This window comes from Natrix helvetica, assembly GCF_964273705.1.
Source record: "Natrix helvetica genome assembly, contig: HAP1_SCAFFOLD_197, whole genome shotgun sequence".
Classification (NCBI taxonomy): Eukaryota; Metazoa; Chordata; class Lepidosauria; order Squamata; family Natricidae; genus Natrix; species Natrix helvetica.
The window spans coordinates 45,899-69,756 of record NW_028113579.1 but is presented as its reverse complement, the minus strand read 5'-3'; the positions used below and the strand labels follow the sequence as shown (position 1 = coordinate 69,756).

At 40.0% G+C, this 23,858-nt stretch overlaps 1 protein-coding gene across 1 annotated transcript; it reads left to right on the top strand.

The window, feature by feature from the left end:
* Positions 1-297: 297 nt before the first annotated feature.
* Positions 298-23,858, top strand: LOC309382327 (acyl-CoA (8-3)-desaturase-like; the record flags this gene model as incomplete). Its single annotated transcript, XM_081971833.1, has 12 exons — positions 298-540; positions 3,212-3,322; positions 4,713-4,910; positions 5,570-5,671; positions 8,945-9,073; positions 10,169-10,229; positions 12,185-12,258; positions 13,369-13,466; positions 14,493-14,589; positions 21,291-21,370; positions 21,491-21,616; positions 23,585-23,858. The coding sequence occupies 12 exons, from the start codon at positions 298-300 to the stop codon at positions 23,673-23,675; spliced, it is 1,410 nt and encodes a 469-aa protein (XP_081827959.1). The 3' UTR covers positions 23,676-23,858.

Here is a 23,858-nt window from a genome sequence, read left to right as displayed (position 1 = left end):
CCGTCCTATCACTATCGGCTGGGGAGGGCAACTTTTCAAAATACAATGACTCACACCGGTCGGCAGTCAGCTTCTCCTTCGTACTCGAAAAGCCGAACATCTTAGGCTCGCCCGAGTTGCTTTTTCGAGAGTTTCTCAGTCTGCGTTTGTCCCACGAAAGCAGCGTCGATGAAACTTTGTCGGCCAATCGAAGGCGGAGAAGGGAGGCAACTCCCTTGCTCAGACTCGCCCAGTCCGCCCTCCCGATGGTGCTGAAAAGGACAGTGTCAAGTTCCCCGAAGCCTCAGTCGGAGGGAGATGGCTTCCCAGCAAGGAGAAACCGGGATCAGGCGGAGGAGGGAGGCTGATCCTGCGGCCGATCAGTCCGGCCCTTCGCGGTGGTTTACCTGGGAAGAGATCGGGCTGCGCACTGGCCAGGAAGACTCGTCACGGGAGCGCTGGCTGGTGATTGACAGGAAAGTCTATGACATCAGCCGGTTCCACAGGAGGCACCCGGGGGGCTCTCGGACTATCAGCTCGTATGCAGGGCAGGATGCCACGGTAAGGCGCGGGGCAGCTGACGAGGCGAGGACTCGGGTGGCCAGTTTCTTTCGCTCCCGTAAAGTGTCACAGGGAATACCACAGTTTACCAATTCTAATATTTGTAGCTCTGGGCACGGCACTTAAATATCTTTTCCAAGGCTTCTGTGGTAGCTCTACTGAGTGCTAGTCAGATTTATTGATTGCTTGTTCCTTTACCGTTCAGGGTTGATTCTATTTGCCATTTTCAGTCTCTTCACTGCCAATGTCATTGTACGTGGTTATAATTAGTTTGGTCTTCTTCACATATTTAATTTTAATCCCATTTTCCACTCTGCTCCTTGACTTTCATCATGAAAACCTGCAGATTTTCTGTATATTCAGCTTCAGGGTAGGGCTATCAGCATAATACAGGCTGTTGATGTTTCTTCCTCCAATGTTAAAACCAGTTGCCCTTCATATATATTCAGCATATAAATTGAATATAAGGGTCAAGTACACACCCTTGTACCCTTTTGCTAACCTGGAGTCAGTCTGTTTTGCCATGTTCTGCCTGTATTGTGGCTTCCTGACTTGTATGTAAGTTTCTCATGAGGACGACGAGATTCCCAATTTTCTGAACACTTTTCAAAAGTCTCACTATACTATATGAAGCAGATATTGACTTTCTTTTTGCTAGTATTTGGCTTTCTCAGTTATTTACAAAGCATTCCATTTATTCTGCTCTTTGCTCAGTTTGTGGAGCTACACTTTAACAAAAGTCCAAAACAGTTGGAACAGGAGCCACAAACAGAGAGTGGGGTGGTTGTTGAAGGAATTGTTAAACTGAACTGTTGAGCCTAGAGAAGAAAAGTCTTAAGTGGGACTGAGTAAACAGGCTTAATGTGGAGGAAGCAAGTGTTGGGTGAGAATGGAACCACTGATTGAGGGAAAGATTGGTGTAGGAGACATCCCACGCCCAAAATGGGGTCCATGGACCACATGCACCCCCTCTGTGCTCTGTTTTGGCCTTGGAAGGCCTCCTGCACCAATCTGGAAGGCAAAAAAGGGTATGAGGGCACCGTTTAAGCCCCCCAAATGCAATGCAAGCATCTCCCCCACGCACATACCCCAACCCCTGTGCATGCACACATGTGTTCCCTGCATGCACGGCAGAGACCCGAAGACCAGCTGGCCAAATAATCAATTTGTAATTTTTCAATTAATCATACACAACTTTAACAAGGAGCCAGTAGTTCAGTCATGCAATACTATTCTATCTGTCTTCCCTTTTGCCAAGAGAGAAACTGGATCTATATCACATGATTATTTGAAGATGCACATACTTATACACCTTTTCGGTCAGTTGGGAAAACCAGTATCTGGCCTCTGTTAATATGGACTGCAAGTAGGAGCTCAGAAAACAAAACACCACCCCTTCTCTCTCTCACACAAACAACAACAACCTGGATTTAGAAAATAAAAAGATAAGATATAAGTTATGTGTCCATGGGGTCGCAATGGGTTGGACATGACTTCTCAACTAATCACAAAAATTGTCATGGAGCCAGTTTGATGTAGTGATTGTGGCATCAGGCTAGATATTGGGAGATTGTGAATTCAAGTGCTGCCTTGTGCATGTACTGACTGGATGATCTTAGGCTAGTCAGTTTATTTCAACCCTAGGAAGGAAGGAATGGCAAGTCACTTCTGAAAAACCTTGCCAAGAAAAAATGTCCAACAGTCCCTGAGAATTGGACATGACTGAACAGAAGAAAAAAATAATAATTTTATTGTCATTTAAAAAATAAAACTGCACTCAGTCACTATAACCCACTTTCAAAGCACATTAGCCTATTTTTTACTGTTACCTTTTACTTACTTTTTAATTTTTAAAATATTTTTTGAAAAGTATTTTCAGAATACTAGTAAAATCAAATACAAATGAAACTCAGAAAAATAAAAAAGAGAAAGAATTTTTTAAAAATGGAGGTGTCTAAAGGTTGAATCATGGCAACTGGACCAAACTTTGTTAATCTGAGATATTCCGTTGGTCATCCAAGCAACTTCATCAGTCAGAGTAAAAATTACCGGTAGTTAGGCAAAGTCAGAGAGTCGTTGGAACGTATCAACTCTTGCCACATCAATTTCAGGTGTTTCTCCCTGAAATGAGTTGCAATATATATGTCAATGAAGGTTTAATTATCCAGGCCAAAAGTGACTAAAGGTTGAATTATGGAACTGGAACAAACTTTGTTAATCTGCCATGTTAATCTGAGACTTAGATAGTCAGGATTCAAATGAAATGGGTGTGGCAAGAGTTGGTACATTCCAATGATTCTCTGCCTGATTTTTACTCTGACTGATGAAGATCCTTGGCTTAGCAATGAAATATCTAAGATTAACAAAGTTTGTTCCAGTTCCACCTGTCATCTATTGCTCCAGATTTTACTTGAAGCCAAAATCATTTTCTAATAATTATAGTTTAGAATTAATCATAACCCTTCAGAGCGAATTTCTGAAATATTGCAAGTGTTTCAATATCTTCGGTAAAGCACCTCCTGGGAATTATGTCTGTCATGCTTTGAATTGGAGAGAAGAAAGATAAGAATCAAATATAACCACTCAGCCTAAACATGTTTCTTCCAGGTTGACTTTAAATTGGTTCTTTATTACAATATTTTTCCCTTTTTTCTTTATGTTGTGGCTTTAGGATCCTTTTACAGCCTTTCACCTTGACAAGACCCTAGTAAGGAAGCACATGGCATCACTTTTGATTGGGGAATTGGCACCTGATCAGCCCAGCTTTGAACCCAGTAAAAATGTAAGTTTGGAGACAGAAAATTGAGGTAGTGGTTTATGGTGTTAAACTGCAAACCCTTAATTATTATTGGGTTGACTCAAAGATCACTTTTGTCATTAAAACTGATCTGCTATTAAGGTCAACAGAAGAGATTTTATCAGGTGCTCCTCAATCTTTCTGCATTGTCTCTTGGCATTTATAAAAACAGTAAAAGTCCATTTCCTTCAGCCGACTTTAAATTATGAACTGATCTTAATATCTGCCATTTCATTTCCTTCCACTTTCCACCTCATTGCTCTGAAGCCGCACTTGATTCTTCCCAAATATATCGGAAGGATGTCTTCACTATCACTCACGCTTGGCCTCCTCTCATCTCCCTGTCTGCTTCAACTAAGCAAGCAAGACTCTAATCCACAGTGAGAGCAACATGGAGATAACCCTGTTTGCTTCTTTAGGCTCCACAGATTCAAATTGAGTCCAAACAACCCCTCCCCCCATGATGACGCTTCTGTCATCTCAACAAGACATATCCAGCTAGTGTCCAATGTAGAGTGAATGTACTCAGTTTTACCCTTTTCATCCTCCAGATGTAGAGCAACCGCATTTTATGTCCCATCAGATGATTTTTGCGTGGGTAGAACCCTCAAATAGCATTGATCATGCTTGGGAGTGTCCTGTGGTGGGACTTCAGGCCAATAGGCTTCTAATGATGTAACCTGCTGAAAGTTATTGAGTGGGCAGCTTATAAAGTGATTAAAGTAGGTAAACAGAGCCCCATTTAGTTCCATAAGTATTTAATCAGAAATAATAATTAATATTAATTCACAATATTAATTACATATTTTAAAAATGTAATAAAATACTACATTTAAGTAAACATTAATGAAATTGATATATAGTACAAATATATTCTATAAATGAATGTAATGTGCCAATAGTTTACAATAAATATAGAAATAAAAATAGTACTGAATAACACAACAGTCAGTGGTTAGTTTAAACTAGTAATTCTTCAACCATAGATTAGTATGTACATTACCAAACTATACCAAGCTATACCATGAAATAATATATATCTCTCCCTCCCTCCACCCTCCTTATGTTTCCCCATTAGTGCTTTTTGCCAAGATTATTAAATACAGATAGGCATTGATTTCTAGCGTCCCAAACATGAGCTCTAATTTGGCTAGCAGTCACTAAGTAGAAAAATAGTTTATTTATGCAACCATTTTTCATTTGTTTTCTTCCGCATTTAATGTTTTTGAAAGAGTATTAAAAGTTTGGAAGGAAAAGGATATTTGGAGGGCAATTCCACCAAGAGTTCTCGATGTTAACTGTTGATGCCACTGGCTAGCTATGCTGTATCCATAAAGTCAAAACTCCTGCAAATTTTCTGAATTTTTCCCCATAGCAATTATTAATAGAAGATTTTCGGGAATTGCTGTCCACTGTTAAAAAGATGGGACTCTTCAAGCCAAACCAATTGTTCTTTTTCCTGATGCTTCTGCATATTTTAGTACTGGATGCTGCTGGCTGGTTTGTTTTGTGGTATTTTGGACTATCTATGACATCTTTTCTTATTGCCACAGTGTTGATGACCTTTGCTCAGGTAATATTCTTGCCTTTATTTTTAGGTAAAATTGCATTTTCCACTAGTTTGGCTTCCTACAGCAGACTGTCTTTCAACCAAATTAAAATAATTTCTTTATAAAGAAAATAACACATATTCAATTGTCATGCGCCTTCAGAAGGTTGCATTCAATTACTTGGAGGAATAAGCTTTGAAGGAGACTAAGCAATTCAGTTAGATAAAAAGCCACTTCTGTTTTGCCCAACAGATGATTCTGTAGAAAAGAAGAGACTTGGCAGCCATTTATCTTAGAAGACCTGCAAGGTCCTTTTAAATTCTATGTTCTATGATGCCATGTCATCTTATATCTCAACCTTCCCATTCTGAAGGACAGTAAGTAATGAAACTAGAATACAGCATTAAAAAGCAGCCATGTCTCCTCACCGTCTATCACAAAATGTCAGATACGTTTGGGGAAGATATTTGTGGTTATATTGTAGAATTGGTTTCTTGTGCCTATCCTGTTTGGAATGCTTCTCTGGGTGGCTGCCCCTTTGATTGAATAAAAAAATCCTAGAATGAATGAATCTTTATTTTTTCTATCCCAGCAGTTCTTGCATAGCTATTACCATTGGATATAAGTTGTAGGAGTGACACAAAAGGTAGTCTTTCTGTAGCGAATCACCCTTTTCTTTTAGTCTCAAGCAGGCTGGCTACAACATGATTTGGGACATCTTTCAGTCTTCAGTAATCCAAAATGGAACCACCATTTTCATGAATTTGTAATGTGCCATTTAAAGGTAAGTAAGGTATATTATTCTTAGAATGTTCTGCGGAATTGAAGGGAAAGAATATGGAATATTACAAATATACATGAAAAAATAAATATCAAATGTGTTGTGTTATTTATAAAAGAGGTGCCACATGGGCTTCTCATTTTCGCATTCCCTCTCAAAGAACACAGAGAGTTTTCTTATGTTAAATCATACCACTTGTTTGTCTATCATTATTAACTGCAGACCAAGAGTGGAATTTCACTTATAATAAACAAGATGAATGCGCAAATTAACCAAAAGCCAATCCCAATTTAAGATCCGAAGGTGGCAAGACTTGATTCATATAGGAGATCTGAGATCAAGATCATGTTAAATAAATTCAAGAAAGTTGGGTTTTTGACTCGAATGGGAAAGCATCAAAATGTCTATAACCATTTCATTTGTGGTACAGAATAAAATGAAAATAACATAGTAGATAGTATCAACACCAGGCATGAGATCCTCTTACCTCTGCTACTGGTTTTGAACTGGGAGTGTGCGCTTGTGCGCGGCATGTCTGCATATGTGGAGAACCTCTGTGCATGCGCAGAGTGTCTGTGATGATGTCTGGGCAGGTGGACGGAGCCTCCTGCTACTGCTTCGCCCAAATGGGGGCGAACTAGCAGAATGCCATCTCTGATCAACACTGTAAAGTTTGGATGAGTACGTAGAATGAAAGAGTTCTATAGAATTCTGATATAAATGTTGAAATATTCCTCTTCTACTGTTTTAAGGCAGCAATAATAAGAATGAAAAAAGAGTAGCACTGTCTCTTAGTTGTCCAACAAAGAGTCTATACAGCAGTCATACTGAAGTAAAACAGAAAACATTCTAATCAAATTTAACTAGAAAAAGCAGGTTGTATGCTATTGTGATTACTTTTTTTAAAGACTGAAGGATGTTTCTATATGAGAAAGAGAGGCAGAGTTGGGGGATGCAGAGTCAAGAGAGGAATCATCCTGAAGTTATGTCTCCACAAGCAGTCCAAGTCCAGCTATCTTTGAATTCCATTAACTCTTGTCCAGTGCCAATTTAGTGTGGATCATAGGGTCAATATGGCATGGAAAAAACAGTGCTTTAAAAGTAGACATTCCTTTCCGTAAGTTTATAACTAATGTAATTGTTTTCAGAGGTACCAGAGTTTTGTATATTTGGATCCTAATACTGTCCATCCAACCAAAAGTGCTGTATATGTATATTCCAAGGCTGCCTAATTTGGAAAATTTTCTCTAATTATTAGCTTTCAGTATTTAAAACATTTTGATGTATACAGTAGTGATCTCTGAAGAAACACCCCTCAAACAATTTTATTTATATTACATGTTGTATCCTTTGGTGTACATACATACATACATACATACATACATACATACATACATGTCAAATATTTAATGGATTCAGTGCAAATATGGAATTGATATTTAGTGATGGGTAACCCAATTTTTACCCATTATAATCAATTCTGATTTGGACAATAGAATATCTGTTATTTTGCATCAGTACTAAAGCAACAGTATGAGGTTTCGAAATAAACAAAAGAATGTGGGCATTTGTATTCAACTGAGTTATGTAGTACTCCATAGATATTTCTCTGTTGTCTAATAACACAAACCAAAAATCATTAAATATCAGTAATTACATTGATTATTAAATATTGATTGAAGTTAATTAATGCTGACTTTAAAAAGCAAGGGTGAAACTGGACATCCATGTCTAGTTTCTCTAAATTATGGAAAAGTGGGAGAAAATGTCATTAAATTTTACTTTAATAGTAAATATAATATTCTTAATCCATTTTATGAATTCCAAGGGATTTTCAAATCTATTTAACACTAGCTGATAACCCGGAGTTCCCTGGGTATTTATTTACAACCAATACCCCTTACAAGAGGAAGCCCCCTTATGGAGTACTGTGAAGTTGTTACCATGGCAACTGCACTGTGCTGTACAGTAGATGCCATTTTAAGGCACAACAGACTGTATCTTAACAGAACTTGAATCCGAAATGCACACTACCACTTTCAAAAGTACTGTGATTTGACACTATAGATATAATTCATTCCTTTTCATTTTAGCAGCCCAGGCGTTCCAGAGTGTCCCTTCGGGGAGAGGGGGCGGTCTAGAAATCAAATCAAATCAAATAAATAAATAAGAGTGATGCTGGAATACACACACAGACACACACACACACACTGAGGGGGTGTTGGGGTGTCTTACTTTCCAGACAGAAAGTCATCTGTATATTAAGTTTGGTTGAAATTGCTAAAGGCATTCCAGAGTTATGCTGGAACATACACACACAGCCATAAAGGAAGGTAGACAGACAGACAGACAGACAGACAGACAGACAGACAGACAGAAACATAATGAACATGAATTGTTTGTGTATTTTATCAAAAGCTTTTCAACATCTAATAATGAGATTACAAGTTGACCTTTATTTTAAGTCTATTATATCTACAGTAAATCCTATATCATCTAATGCATGCCTAGTTTTTTATCCTGCTTGAACATTCTTAATAACAAATGGTATCATTTTGCTATAATCTATTTCCTAGCACTGCTATTAAAATCTTTGTATCAACATTATCAGTGAAATTAGATGAGCATATCAGGTGTTATTTTCACCTGCTTTTGTCTAATTAAATGCCAGTGATAAAATTCCCTGATCAATAAGCCTGATTAAATGCCAGTGACAAAGGAAGGAAAATACTGGACCCAAAGCTAATAGGGACTATACTACAGGTGAATTGAAGAAAAATTAAGAATAAAATGGTATGGAAGCAAGAAAAAGCAAGACTCATTAAAAGAGAGACAGAGCAGAATAGATGTAGGTCTCTATTTTGTTTTCTGTTTCTCCCCACAGGTGAATCTCTCTAAATACATAAATAGCAGAACAGCACCTCTTCCAGTGCTTTGACAGGCAGGGTTTTGAAAGGTGATAAAACTCATTTGCCACCTACTCATGTTAATATCAGGGAACTTATTACAGTACTCAAAATTCCTCCCAGTTTTGTCCACATATGCAATGAATGCTTGAGATTCTTCAAAGCTAGAAAGTGCACTTAATCTTCAAACTGTTTTGAACCTCTCCAAGATAATTCAAAGTCAGCTGATTCAGCATCTCAAACTTATTTGAAAATCTGATTCAAAGGTTCAATGGAATCTCCTCTCCATTACCTCTTCAAAGCAGAGCACTAAATAGCCAAGCAATCTTTTACAAGAGCCTGAATGCTTTCTTTCCCTCTTCCTCTACAGGGGCTTTCAGCTAATTGGTGGTCTTTGCACCATTCCCAGCATCATGCTAAACCCAACTGTTTTGAGAAGGACCCAGATGTTTCATTTCATCCCTTTATTTTGTCATTAGGGGAAACTCTTTCTTTGGAGGTAAGAAGCAACTGCTTAGATGACAACAGATTTTACTGAACCCTGGCCATTCTCCATTTTGAGAGAGGGGATGGAATGGGGATTTTACAGTATCCTTTGCCCTGCCATGCCCACAATGCCATGTCCACAGAACCGGTAGTAAAAAAGTTTGAATCCCACCACTGATAATGGACCCCTGCTTTCTAAGGCTGGGTGGCATTGTCCAATGAGAGATTAGAACTCACAATCTTGCAGTTTCTAGCCTGATGCCTTAAAACTGGTTCTCCTATGGTAGCTTATAGCTATAGTTGAATATTATGAACTGGATTATTGAGGGAATTATCTCACGGGATTGACTGAACAATCATGTACAAAAGGATTCTGAGGAAAGCAGCAAGTTTTTATGGCCATGGGATCGCAATCCCAAGAAGGTGAGTTAGGGAAGCAAAGTAGCAGATTGTCTTCCTGTCCAAAAATCCTGGCAGCTCGGATAGGAATAGGATAGATTAAAAGATGGAGGGTGGTATGGAGCTTAAGCATCTCTTTGTTTGTTCCCTTTTGCTCTTTCTCTGGTTAATGTTATGGATTGGATTGACTATTGTGTGAATTATCTCAGGGGCTTGTTTGGGATATTTATTTTGGTGGCTATAGGATGGTGTGGCTGAAGAGCTGATATTGGGACAATGGAACACTTTGAACCCATCAGATCCACGTCCATCAGTAATGCTTTCCTTTGGGGCCTTCTACTAATGGAAAGATTAGTAAAAGTTTATTTAGTGTTTCTGCTACCTAAGGGGACAGCTTCCTTTCCTGACTAAGAAATCTAAGTTTGTTCTTTCTGTATTTCTATTGCAGGGCTTAATTTTACAAGCTATCTCGCTCTGCCATGTGTTTCTGCACCTGGAATATTTCAAAATAAAGACTGCAATCTATTCTAACTACCACAATTACAATTTATTATTGTGACAGCTATGTACATCTCACTTTTTTTTTTGCTTTTTTCCTGCCTGAGAATTTATTTCACAGAGCAGATGAAAAGGATGTTATAGAAATGGAGCCTTAAGTTATAATCACCTATTGAAAGTTATTTGCTTCTTTCATGCCTTTCTTTTACAGTTGGGTTTGCAGAAAAAGAAATACATGCCTTATAACTATCAGCACAAGTATTTTTTCTTCAGTGAGTATCTTTTCTCCCCCTACCTCCTGTTAAACTCCAAATGAACTTTTTCTTCTGTCAAAATAAAACATTTTCACATCATCTTTGGACTCTTATCTTTTCAACCATGAGCTCAGGGGTAGATCATATTTATGCATTCTACATAATCCCCAGCACAGTTTAGGTTAATATCAACTCTTATTAAGATAAATGATAATGATAAGATAAAGAGGAGGAGGGAAGAAGAAGAGCAGTAGTAGCAACTACAGAACATTGCAGAGAATGAGGAAATCTTTCCTTTCTGAGAACACACAGATTGCCATGAGTTTAATATACATATTTAAGGTGGAGAGAGACATCCTGATTCTCAGTCCATACCTTCAGAAACAGACTATGCGTAAACAGTGCAAAGAGAGAAATGCCAACCTGGAGAGGGTATTGCACTTTCTCATGCAACTGCTCAATTATTTGATGCTCTATAGACACAACTGAGGAGCATCATAAATCAAATTACAGTGGAAGAAAATTGCCATGGAAGAGAGACAGGAACATAATGGAGAATATAGTCCAACCTCTTCACCAGCAGTTGTTTTTCTTTTTGAAACTGCTTTATTCATAAGATCATAAATGGTGCCTGCTGGATCTAACCCCTGGCCCATCAAGTTCAGCAGTCCATTATCACAATAGCGAACCAAGGATATCCACTGGTCTTCCTTCAGATGGCCTTCAGAGGCTACCACACTGCCATCTAAGCTAATAACGATTGAATCTCATGAACTCCATGACTTGGTCCATCCTTTATTGAAGCCAGTCAAGCTGGTGGGCACCAACACTAGCTCCTTACAGCAGTTCAGAGGGAACCTCTATCATAAGTTTTTTTTTAAAAAACCTCTCTCCAATTAGATTAAGTGTTGAGTCTGAGTCTCAAGAACTAGTAATGTGTTGGAGTCTGAACAAGTTAAAAAAAACCTTCCTATAAGGGTTAGGGAGATATTTTATTTTGAAAAAAACCCAAGATAAAAAAGCAAAATGTGTAACTTACAAGTGTAAGTATGTCTTCTATTGCCTCTACTTTGTATTTTATTCTATTACTATTTCTATATTGTTATATTAATTACAATTATTATAATGATTACAATTAATATATTCTATTACAATATCATATTCTGTGGTACTATTATATAATAATGTTTTCTTCTTACAAACACTGTTCTCCCTTAATTCCTGTCTCTGGAATATCTTCTCCTTTTCTTCTCTGCCATTGGCCAACAAATAAAGTATTTGCAACTTTCCTTTTTGTGCCTCTATGCTTCTTTTCCTCTGGACTATTAATCCCTCCCCTCTTTTGAAGGGAAAATGCCTTTTATTCAGTTGATTCCAATAGAAGATAATATTTGTAGCTGGGGTGGAACTGTGGGGTCCTTGGTGCTCCTTGCAGATGTTTCATTACCCAATTAGGTAACATCATCGGTGCAAGAAGGTAGTGGGGTTTGCTCTCTTTATATATACTAGTAGCTTGCCCTGTCTCTAGTTTTTATATTGTTACAAATCACCCAGAGTTGTATTTTACGAGATGGGCAGTTTTACAAGATGTCTCTTATGAATGAATATATAAACACTTGAAAGCTGGTCTCATTGGATTTACCAGGGCTTTCCTCTAAATAAATCTGAATAGAGTAAGATAACATTGTCCACTTATCAGAAGGAATTACAGAGCTTCCTTTAGCTCATTCAAGTGTATTTTAGTCAATTGGTTCTAATGGAGCCAGCACAAATAGTTTGAGTGGCACAATTCAGGCAGTGTCTGCCACATACAAGTTTTGGAGTTGATTTATTTTTGATGATGAGATTCTCAAGTACAATTATAATTGTTAAATAAAATGGTAAATACAGAACATTTGAGGAATGTGGTTGTTGCTTCTTTTATGTATAGAAAGGACAGTTAATGGTTATATGCATCTTGTTTCGTTCTGCAGCATTGCCACTGATTATAGCGCCTGCTTTTCAAGTTTACTCATTGTACTTTATCTTCCAACGCAAGCTCTGGAGGGTGAGTACACAAATAATCCATACCAAATATTAAATAATACAATACTGAGACACCCTTCCCCCCATGGTATGTTTCTAGGTTTAGAATTTTATTTCTTTAAGAGGATTTGAAAAGACTAAACCATTTTAGGAGCTTATAGAAATTTGCATGGGGATATTGTTAATGGGAAAGTCAATGTCACCCAATTCCAAAGTGCTTCCAGATGAACTATTGCTGGCTATCAAAAGGCCTTTTATGAAGAAGGCATTCAATTTTTTCCTGGGAAAACAAACATACAGAAGGCATGTTGGGGAAACTTTAGAGGCAACTGGATAATGATTGAACTAAGAATGTACAAGAATTACAATCTAGTTTTCTCAAGTAGTGATTATGAGGGCTTTGATTAAAAAAATATTTATGGTGGCTTGAATACAACTATAAAGTTATGGTTCATCTTTTAAAGAAAAATATCTAGAGGGATTAGAAATAGGTTTGGACTTATTTTTTTGTAATATAGAAGATGGGAGACAAGACTTTTCCAGCCTTGCTTAAAATGGGAATTTGCCATATACTATTGTCAAGTGCTCTAATTAAAAATGTCTGAAATTTTATGAGTTAATCAAAGCTAATAAAATCTCTACATTCTCACCTGATATCACATAAACATGTCAGTTATTGAAAATAATGTTTTTATGAACTCAAAGAGGTCCACACGCACAGCAACACTGGTGCTTAAAACACACCTGGTCTCTTGTATTGATAATCACTACATAAAAAGTTTGTCTTCCCTGATTAACTAAAAAAAAACCCTAATAACAACATGCAAAGAAACTTCTCTCCATCTCTATCACTTTCTGGAATGATGTGACCTCAAAATATTGTACTTTAAAGAAAACCAAGCATATGCAATCTTGTCTAGTGAATTTTTCTATGGCTCTTTTCAGTCAGTTAAATCTGTCAATCCATTAAAAGAGAACCCAGGGTAGAACTGGTTCTGTCAAAATGGGCAGTAACAGACCAGAGTTTCCAGAAGATATACATCTGGATCTCATTAAGATGCCATGTAGGGTGTCTACTTGGGGCAAGGAAAGATGCTATTCTAATCTCCATTCCTTCTCTTTTCTTCTACAGGAAATGGCATGGTCTTTGGCATATTTTATCCGATTCTTTATTGCCTTCAACCCCATATTGGGATTCAAGGGTCTTTTGGGATACCTCCTTCTTTTGAAGTACTGTTCATCATATGTACTATTTTCTTTGGTTTCACTATCCCTTCCCAGACCCTGACTATTCTCTAGATCTAGATTCTCTAGATCAGCGATGGTGAACCTTTTTTGGCTCAAGTGCCATTAGTGGGTGGGGTGGGGAAACGTAGGGGCGTTGTGCGCGGGTGCGCCTCACCCATAATGCAACATGCAACCCCCCCAATGTGCATGCACGCAGGTGAGGTGCTCCCCTCACTTCCGGTTTGCACATAGGGTGGTTTTCAGTCCTCTAGAGGCTTCTTGAAAGTCCCTGAAGCCTCCGGAGGGCTTAAACCGACCCTAGGAGAAAACCGGAAGTCCGTTCCTGAACTTCCTATTTGCCCATAGGGCCTGTTTTTTGTACTTCAGAGGGAAGCTCCTGAAGCCTCTGGAGGGCGTCTGAGGGGTAGGATGGAGAGGCTCTTTTCGCCCTCCCCAGGCTCCTATAAAGCGTCTGGAGCCTGGGGAGGGCAAAAAATGGCTTTAAAAAAGGCTGAACTCAGCTGGCCAGCATGCGCATGCACACTGTCCAGCTGACAGGGCAACGCCTCCCATACCCTGACAAATGGCTCCGCCTGCCATCTGTGGCACACATGCCATAGTTCCGCCATCCTGGCTCTAGATTATCCTTCTCCTAAATTCCATATGTGTGGGCTTCAATTCTACCACTGCCATTATAATAGCTATCTGGGATAAAGCCAAGCCACTCTGTAGTCTCCATTTGGGATCAGTTTCCATGGTATCTGGTCAACCTTCCAAATTTGTCCACTAACTCAGAAAGATTGGGGGTCCTGGTCTTTGGTTTGAATCTGACTCATTGTCACTGGAGGAGTGTTAGAAATGTATTGATTTCCATAGAAAGTCATCATTAGGTCTAGTAAATGACTTGCATTCTAAGCCTAACAAACAAACGAATAAATTTGTCCCACTATTCTACTTAAAGGCTTGTTTGTGTAGATATAGTTTCATTTTGCCTAATTTGCCTGACTTTGCCTCATTTCTGTCTCTCAGTGTTCTTGAAAGTATTATATTTACATGGATAACACAGACGAATCATCTTCCTATGCCCATCAATCATGATAAAAACATGGATTGGTTCTCTATACAGGTAAGAGAGATCTGAGAGATAAAATTTATGGCTGAATATGATTAAACTTTAGCTTGTCTGCGTAATTTCATTATATGACTATAATTTAATTATTGCACTCTATTCTGTTTATATTTTAAATTGTGGTTTATTTTAATCTCATTTGAAACTGTAGTTTTTTTCTCTGGAACTTAGTTCTTTGATATGGCCCAAGTGCTAATCAATAAAGATTGATTGATTGACAATAATTCACAGATCCATAATAATCAATTATAATTTGCACATGTGAAAACTGAATTCTTTTTTTGAAGTTATTTTTATCTTTTTTTAATTCTTTTACCGTGCTTTTCCTATCAGAGAAAAGTTTGAAGTGTGTTTAGAAATGCTATGCCTTTTCTTATAGATTATGATTGCCCTTGCTTTTGTTTGGACTTTATAAAAATGGAAATGAGATGAGTAGAACAAATATTCTTTGGGCTCATTTTAAGATAATAGTAGTAACTGAAAGAGAAACTGGCCAGTGCAGGAAAATTTTCCATTCCCAGCATCTGGTTTTCATCCAGATCAGGATATTCTCCCCTCCCCCCAAGTTTTATTTATTTTATTTATTCAATCCAATTTTTATTAAATAGTGGGTTGTCTGGGTGCAATCACATTTAAACAATCATAATATTCATCTTTACTGTCACATTTATCTCCACTATTACCACATAATAGTAATATTGTAATAACATAGTGATACAATAACAGTAATACTTGGCATTATGTACTTTAACAACTCTTCTCTTTAATACTTCATCTTTTAATATCTCTTCTTTTCTAACTTCTGTCTCTCTTATCTAGCAGTTAATAACATATAAGATTAAGTATATCCTATGTCAGAAAAGAAAAAAAGGAAATAAAAAGAAAAAAGAAAATAGAGGGAGATATAGGGAAGAGTAACTCAAAAATAACAACAGAGAAGAAAATCATCCCTTCATCACCTCATTGCCCGCTTCAACTTTATAATTGCTATGCCTTAAAGAAAAGAAAGGAAAAGGAAAGGCAAGTCCAAACAGGCAATAAAGAGAAGGAAAAAAATAATCCCACCATTATCTTTTGCCCACCTCGATAATTTAATTGTTATGTTTTTTTTTGGGGGGGGGGCTGCCTCCCATATTCCTCCCTTACATCTCTAATTTTATCTATATCTACTTCTTGGATGTTTGGTCTAAATATTCCTGCCATCTCCACCCTTTTCCGCTGCCTAACTTCTAATCTTTCTATCCCAGCCCTTTTCTTCCTTTCAATCATTTCATTCAACTTTCCTAATATATTTCTCCCCTGTTTTAATTCATCCACCACTTTTATTTTTATTATTATCTCCTCTTTATTGCCCCCCTTTTTCATTTCTTTTATTGGCTTTTCCCTTTCTTTTGTTAGCTCCTCATTTTTCTTGGGCAACTTGATCTTCGCTCATTAACCCTTGTATGGAATTTTCCATTTTTCCCATAGTCTCCTTAAAACTTTTCTGCATCATGTCCATTACATTTTGAAAAGTACACCCACCTCCTTTAAAATTCCACTCATTTTATATGAATCTACAGCAGCGGTTCTCAACCTGTGGGTTGCGACCTCTTTGGGGGTTGAACAACCTTTTTACAGGGGTCGCTGAGGAGCCTCCCGCAGAGCCGCTGGCGAGAAGCTGGCCCAAAGGGAAGGAGCAACCTGTGGGTTGTGACCCCTTTGGGGGTCGACCAACCTTTTCACAGTGGGTGCCAAGGAGCCTCCCGCGGAGAAGCTGGTGAGAACCCGGCCCAATAGGAAGGAGCGGCTTGGGTTCCCTGCATGGCGGAATTAGATTTGCCAGAAAACTGACCGGCTTTCCAGGAGGCCAGTCTGGCCAGCCTCCCATGCAGAGAGTCTGGTGAGAAGCTGACCCAAAAGGAAGGAGCAACCTGTGGGTTGCGACCGCTTTGGAAATTGACCAACCTTTTCACAGTGATTGCGGAGAAACCTCCCATGGAGAAGCTAGCGAGAAGCCGTCCCGAAAGGAAGGAGTGGCTTGGGTTCCCCGCATGGCAGAATTAGATTTGCCAGAAGACTGATGGGCTTCCTAGCAAGCCAGTCTGGCCGGCTTCCCATGCAGGTGTTTTTCAGTGACTGTTCCAGCCTAGGAGCTCCTACAGGGCACATGCCTTCGCTGGGGTTGAACTGCATGAAAGGGGGAGGGTTGGGCAGTGAGAAGGGCAATGGCTCTAGGAGAGGCAGAGGCAGCAGCCGAGTCTCCACCTGACATTGCTTTCCCCCGCTCTCTCCAGCACAGGCCTGGCTCCGCTGAGCCGGCTCTACTTAGTTCCACTGTGATCCCAGGGGGAGATTGTTAGCTGCTCATCTCTTGTGTGCGCGCACAAGCAGAATACCCTCCTGGGCCAGGATCAAGGCGGAGCGGGGAACAATTCTCCTCCCGCTGTCGTCATTGCACAATGAGGTGAGTAACTGGGTATGCAGGTCAGGGGAGCCAAGCTGCGCAGAAGACTCCTCAGCAACAGACTCAGGTCGGTGCAAGCCGCTGTCCCCTTCATGTTGGCTCAGGAAGGAGGGGAATGGGAGATGACTTCCGGTCCTTGTAGGCAACGGATGTGTTGTCTGCCGCTTGTCTCCCCGGCCAGCTCCGTAAGGAGCACAGGGGGCCCTGAAGGGGTTTCCCTTGCTGAAGCCCCCCAAAAGGTGGCAGCCAGCGGGGGTGCTTTTCAGCCTTGCCTAGGGGCCGGGGAGCGAAGGGGGGTGAGGGACAGCACTGCGCTGCCCGCCTCTTTGCCGAATGGACCCGGAGGGGAAAATGTAATTGGAGAAGTGCAGCAGGATCCTGGTGTTGGGGGAATCCATCCTGAACTCTCTGATCGATCAAAGGGAAAGCAGCAGACTCCTGTAAGTTTTGTGCTCATCCTATTTGAGTGGAGATTCGAGGGGGGTGTTTCTCTTTTCTAACCCCCCCTCGGAATAAGCGGCATTTGAACGATCTCCCTTCAAAGAGAGACAACAAAGGCTGAGCTGTCACTTGAGCTAGCCAATGGTTAAAGATCTTTATCATGATTGCCAGGAATGACTGTGGAGCCTTTTCCCTTTAAAAACCTGGATGGAGCTTTCTGCTTTCTTTCTCCCAGTGGAAAGAGGAGCTAAGATGGCCCCCCCTTCTTTGTTTGTTTAATCATAAATGAAGTCTGCCCTTCGAAACCACCCTCAGCCTTACTACGCTCCCGGAGGGAAACCGAGACCCCCTCCCAAAATGTGGTTCTACTGAACTTTGCTTATTAGATACTTTACATCTGGTTTGCCTCGTGCCTTGGAACTGTGAACTGTGAACAGCCGCTTTCGGCTTTGTTTTGTACTTTGGAGACCGGCACAGCTGCGCAATCCTCAGACGCCATTTTCTTGGGAAAAGATTGACATCTCTGAACTTTAAATAAATGGGGCCAAAAAAGCCACCGACGGGCAAGTCACTCTCAGCCCCCACATCTGCCTCTTCAAGTCCCAGTATGCAACAGACAAAGATTACATCATTGTTACAGCGGGAGGGGACTGGAGAGGGACCAAAAGAACTATCTGTTACTCAAATGTTTCAAGAACTGATGAGGGGACAGAATGATTTGAAAAAAGAAATGACAGAGCTCAGAGAAGAACTCAGAGAATAAACACCATATTGCAGAGAATAAACAAAAGATTTTGGTGTTAGAGGAGGAAGCGGCTGGACTGGGGGAAGAGATTAAAACAATGGAAGGGAAATGTAGACTTGGAAAACTTTTTTGCAAAAATAGAATTTGAAAGAATGTCCTTTTTTCTTAGATTCCAGAACCTACCAGAGACAGAAAGTGAAGACCTTAAGGATATTATGAGTACAATATTAGCAGACTATATTAAGAGAGACAAAAATCAATTGTGGTGGGATATGGATCTAGTCTATAGGATAAATTCAGCATATGCTAGAAGCCATAACGTTCCAAGGGAGGTACATGTTAAATTTCTCAGGAGGGCCACAAGGGATGAGGTGCTTGGGACCCAAAGGGAGAGACCCTTGAAGTATAAAGATGAAGAAATCACCATCCTTAAGCAGATTCCAAAAAAGATAAGAGAGAGAAGGAGGAAGTATTTCCCCTTAGCAAAGAAATTATATAATAAAGGAGTCTGGTCTAAATGGTTACTGGCAGAAGGAATGTTGATCTTCTGGGAGGGAAATAGGATTAGAATCAATACAGTACAGGAGGCAGAAGCCTTTATTAAAAAACATTCTCTCCTCCTAGAGGACGAACATAGTGAGGGTGGTGGCAGGAGCAGCATGGTGCAGGACAAGAAGGGGGGGGGCTGAAGGCTCCTCTGGGGACAGGGAGGAAGAAGCAATATCGAAAAGGCTCAGATCGCAAAAATAAAAATATTTGAAATAAATAGCAATTGGTGATACCCTAGAAGTGACAAAGGAAAATGAATGAACACATGGTTAACATTACAGAGTAAGATCTTGTTTTCTGCTTATCTTTTGTATTTTGTTTTTAAGATTGTAAAAACTGTGAGTGCTGGATGGGTTACGAACATCAGTGTGGGAGCTGCCAAAAATTTTTCTATACCTATTTACCCTTCCCCATATATGTGTAAAAACCAATAAAAAATTTTGGGGAAAAAAAGGAAGGAGGGGAATGGAGAGCAGCAGCAGCAGCTGGTGGGTGCAGGGAGGGAAGAGATCCAGTTCTCCTGCACTGCAGAGGGCTCTCCTGACGCAGGGCTCTGGAACTCTTCCCTCTCTGCATCCAGAGACAGCTGCTCCAGCTCTTTCCTGAGCCATCATGAAGGGGACCGTGGATGGTGGTGACCTGAGTCTGGCGCTAAGGAGTCTCCTGCACAGCGTGGCTCTCCTGCGCAGCACAGCCAGCTAGTTACTTCTCAGTGGCGGCAGCGGAAGGAGTTGCTGTTCCCGCCGCCGTGATCCTGGTCCAGGAGGGTATTTTGCTTACATGCACAAGAAAGAGGTGAACGAGAAAAGGGGAGAGAGAGAGAGAGATAGGGAAATGAAAGAGAGCTGGAAGGAGAGAATGAGAGAGACGAAAAGAGAGGGAAAAATCAGGGGGAAAGAAAGGAAGAGGAAAGAAAGAAAGAAACTAACTTTCTCAGACCTATGACGAAAGCAATTGCAAGCTAGATCTCTTGCCAAGAAAACTGCAGTTTGCCATTAGGCACAAATTGAAAGCAAGCCTGATATTTTTTAAAGAAAATAACAGAGATGCCCCCCAAAATGCATCTAAAAATAAGATTATTTATAATTTTGGATAATGTATTATATTGTCAAATGCAAAAAAAAAATCAATATATATATCCTATTGCTGTTGAATACTTCCTTTATCTTTTAAGCAATTTCTATTATTCCCCAATTCCAGTTGCTCAATTATACAGCTACTAGTGTCTGTATCCAATCAAAGAGCTACAGTGTTTACAGCTTACACTATTTCCACTCTCTTTCTCTTAATTTTTTCGGTAAACAAATTCCAGGTGCAGGCAATTTATCTAATTCTTATGATAGTCTTATAACATTGTTTCCAATATACTGTTCAGGATTAATTTCTAATCCACGCTTTCTTCCCTCTACTTTTTCACACTTCCCCCTCTGGGTTTTGCTCTGGCCAGAAGATGTCGCTGTTGCACTGTTTCTCTTCTACTTCTCTTCCCTAGTTTCCTTTGTTTACACCATATTCTTTTTCAGTTCTGGAACCAAATTTTAACCCAAATAAGAGTTTATTAAATCCTTAGATGGACACTCTGCTTTTCTTCTTTTGGCATTTATAGTATCCAAATAATCAAACAATATATCTTATTTTGCATCTCTTTCAGCTCTGTGCTTATCCGCCACTGTTTCAGGGGGTGGAGGCTTGACAAAACTACCCCCTTCTTTTTCAGCCCCACTGTTGATCAATCTTTTCTAGAAAGGGGCATTTCTGACAGAAGTTTTAAAAAACCACACATTTCTCACACAGCCACCACACTGTTCTTCTTCAATATCACTCCTGCACACATTTTACTGTCCCAGTTGCCCCACCTTCGTGACTGCCCAAAAATGGCAGTTGCCCCTGCTGTCGTTCGGGAGAGCTTGCTTTGCAGCTAATGAGGAAATTGTAAGTTTCTCATGGTCAGCAAAGAGCCTTTCCTTCCTTCACTGTCCCTCCAGGATAGCTATAAGGTCTCCCATCAGCATTTACCGGTTGGATTTCATGGGGCTCAGCAGAGCCTCACTATTTTCCAGCCATTCTCACCATGATGTCAACTGTCCCAGGACATTCTTTTTAGAAAAGGAGGCCTGTGAGTTCAAATCATACCAGACAACTTGGTTCAGTCTGGAATAAGTAAGGGGAAGATTTGAAAGTAACTATTGAAAAGAAATGTTTCACAAAATGAAAAATAAGTATATTACTAGAATTATATTTTAATTCTCCATATTTTCAAAACTGTACTCTGGTGACTATCAGATTTGATAACAAATGAGTATTTAAACTCTACTATTAGGGTAATATAATTTAAGGTTTCCAAAATTCAATATATTTGTCTAGAAATACTAGTTATATACCAATACGTCCAAACCAACCAACATGAATATAAATATAAATCATGAACAAATATAAATATATGTTGTAGACATTTGCTTGATCTTCCTTCATTCACAGTATGCCTGGATTAAAACCTGTTTTTCTCTCTTCTCCCAGGTTCAGTCAACGTGCAATGTGAATCAATCTTTTTTCAATGACTGGGTAACGGGGCACCTGAATCTTCAAATTGAGCACCAGTGAGTACTGATTTAGGGCAATAAGATTTTAAGCTATCAGTGAGAAACTGCTTCATAGTTTGAATAAGGCAAAAAGATAGTAAAGTATCACAACTTCTTTGCCTTCCTTTCTGCCTATAGTCTCTTCCCTACGATGCCTCGGCACAACTTTTGGAAGGTGACTCCTTTGGTGAAATCCATGTGTGCTAAACATGGTATTGAATATCAGTCAAAACCTCTCTTCACTGGCTTTGCTGACATTGTGTAGTAAGTATCAGACTATCAGGCCAGAAGAGGAGTTGGGGATCTAGGAAACATTCAACACATGCTTAGTCCTTAAGCATGTGTTCTATCACATGGATCTTTTATAAAATTATTTAGTATTAAATAATTAGTTATCAGTTAACATCAAGGCAATGGCAAACTATTTCCATATTGCTTGCATGAAAATTACACTCCCAGATGCCTCCTAAAGATAGGCAGACTCTGCCTTCTCCCTATCATCATGGAGTGACGTGCAGTCAGGTGAGGCAAGTGAGGCATAGCATGAAAAAAAAGTAAAAGGAAAAAGCTGAGCTAGTTGCTGCCTCACCGTGGATGACTCTGCTTAACCTCACTGGTGCTCTCCCTCCCCAAGTGTAGTGACTTCTTCCCCAGGCCCCCATTCATTTCTCTCTCTCTCACACACACAGCTGGATAAAACTATATAAAAATCTAGCCCAGCTTCACTGATTACAAGTTTGAAAAGGCAACGTGGCTCCACGTGCAATCAAACTACACTTGGGGAGGGAGAGCACAAGCGAGCACTGAGGAGACCACAGGAGGAGGCAGGAAGCCAGGCAAAGAGCCATGCTGTAGTACACACACTTCCCCCCAGCCTCTTTCTTTTGGAAGGCTCGGCTCCCCTCCGGCTTCTCTGCCTCTCCTCTCACCCCAGCCTGCCAGCAGGAGGTGGTGGGTGGGCTTTATTGTGTTCCAGGCATTTCCCACCCAGACAGCAGGCTGCATTTGCAATTGTGGAGGTGTTTGGGAAAGGCAGCAGGGGCAGCTTCTCCAAGGCACCTGAGGACAGAACAAGAAGCAATGGGTGGAAACTAATCAAGGAGAGAAGCAACTTAGAACTGAGGAGAAACTTCCTGACAGTTAGAACAATTAATCAGTGGAACAGCTTGCCTCCAGAAGTTGTGAATGCCCCAACACTGGAAGTCTTTAAGAAGATGTTGGATAGCAATTTGTATGGAACGGTATAGGGTTTCCTGCCTAGGCAGGGGGTTGGACTAGAAGACCTCCAAGGTCCCTTCCAACTCTCTATTGTATTGCATTGTATTGTATTGTATTGTATTGTATTGTATTGTATTGTATTGTATTGTATTGTATTGAATGGGGGGGGGGGGATGGCAGAGGAGCTGCTTTCAAGCCACTGGAAAAGATATCCAATCCAACTTTTATGTGTGTGGGGGTTTGTTTGAGAGTGAGTGAGAGAGGGAAGTGGTAGGAGAGATAGTCCAATCCAACTTCTCTGTGTGTGTGTGTGTGTGTGTGTGTGTGTGTTTGAGAGAGGGGGAGGAAGTGAGAGAGGGAGGAAGGAGGGGAAGGAGAAGAAAAAGAAAAAGAAAGAAGGAGCAAAGGAGAAAAACAAATGCTGTCGCTTTAAATTGGAACTGAGCACGCCCGGCTGTGGAATTCTGGGAGTTGAAGTCCACAAGTCAAAAATATTTGAAACTCAGCACTGTGTCAGTGCCTCACCAGTCATAAACCTCACCGCACGTTACTGTCATCATGACTATGAAATTTGAGTGCTTAGATAAAGCACTACTTAATGTAGACTTTATATAAGTCCATATAAAGCAGTGGTGAAATTCATTTTTTTTTACTACCGGTTCTGTGGGCATGGCTTGGTGGGCATGGCAGGGGAAAGATATTGCAAAATCTCCATTCCCACCCACTCTGGGGTCAGCCAGAGACAGTACTTTCTGATTCTCCAAACTACTCAAAATTTCCACTACCGGTTCTCCAGAACCTCCTGGATTTTATCCCTAATATAAAGCATACTGTCAAGACATGTCAAATACCTAAAAGGATAATTATCACTCAGAGAGATTTTTGTGCTACTCTTTCTGTCCTCAATTTACTGCACTTGAATTCACTTTTCTGCTTGAATCAGGGGCAGGCTTTTTCTAAGTAGGACTTAACTCTCATGGCAAGGAAGAGAAACTTACTTTCTGTTATTTTCAGTTCCTTGAAGGTTGCGGGTGAAATCTGGTTCAAAGCATATCATCTTGAACAGAAAACAGAAAATCCTAAAATCTACATTCAACAAGGGTGAAGAGAGAAGATAGATCTGAGATGGACATAGAAAACCTAGAGTAATTTGTGAATGAAACAGAATGCTGGAGAGCCTTTTGGCCTTGGCTCAACTTTTGGCATGTTTCCTAATGAGTATTAGCATTGCAAGCAACACCCACCCCCTTTCCTGCTTCTGGGTCTTGGGAGTATCATAAATAAATAA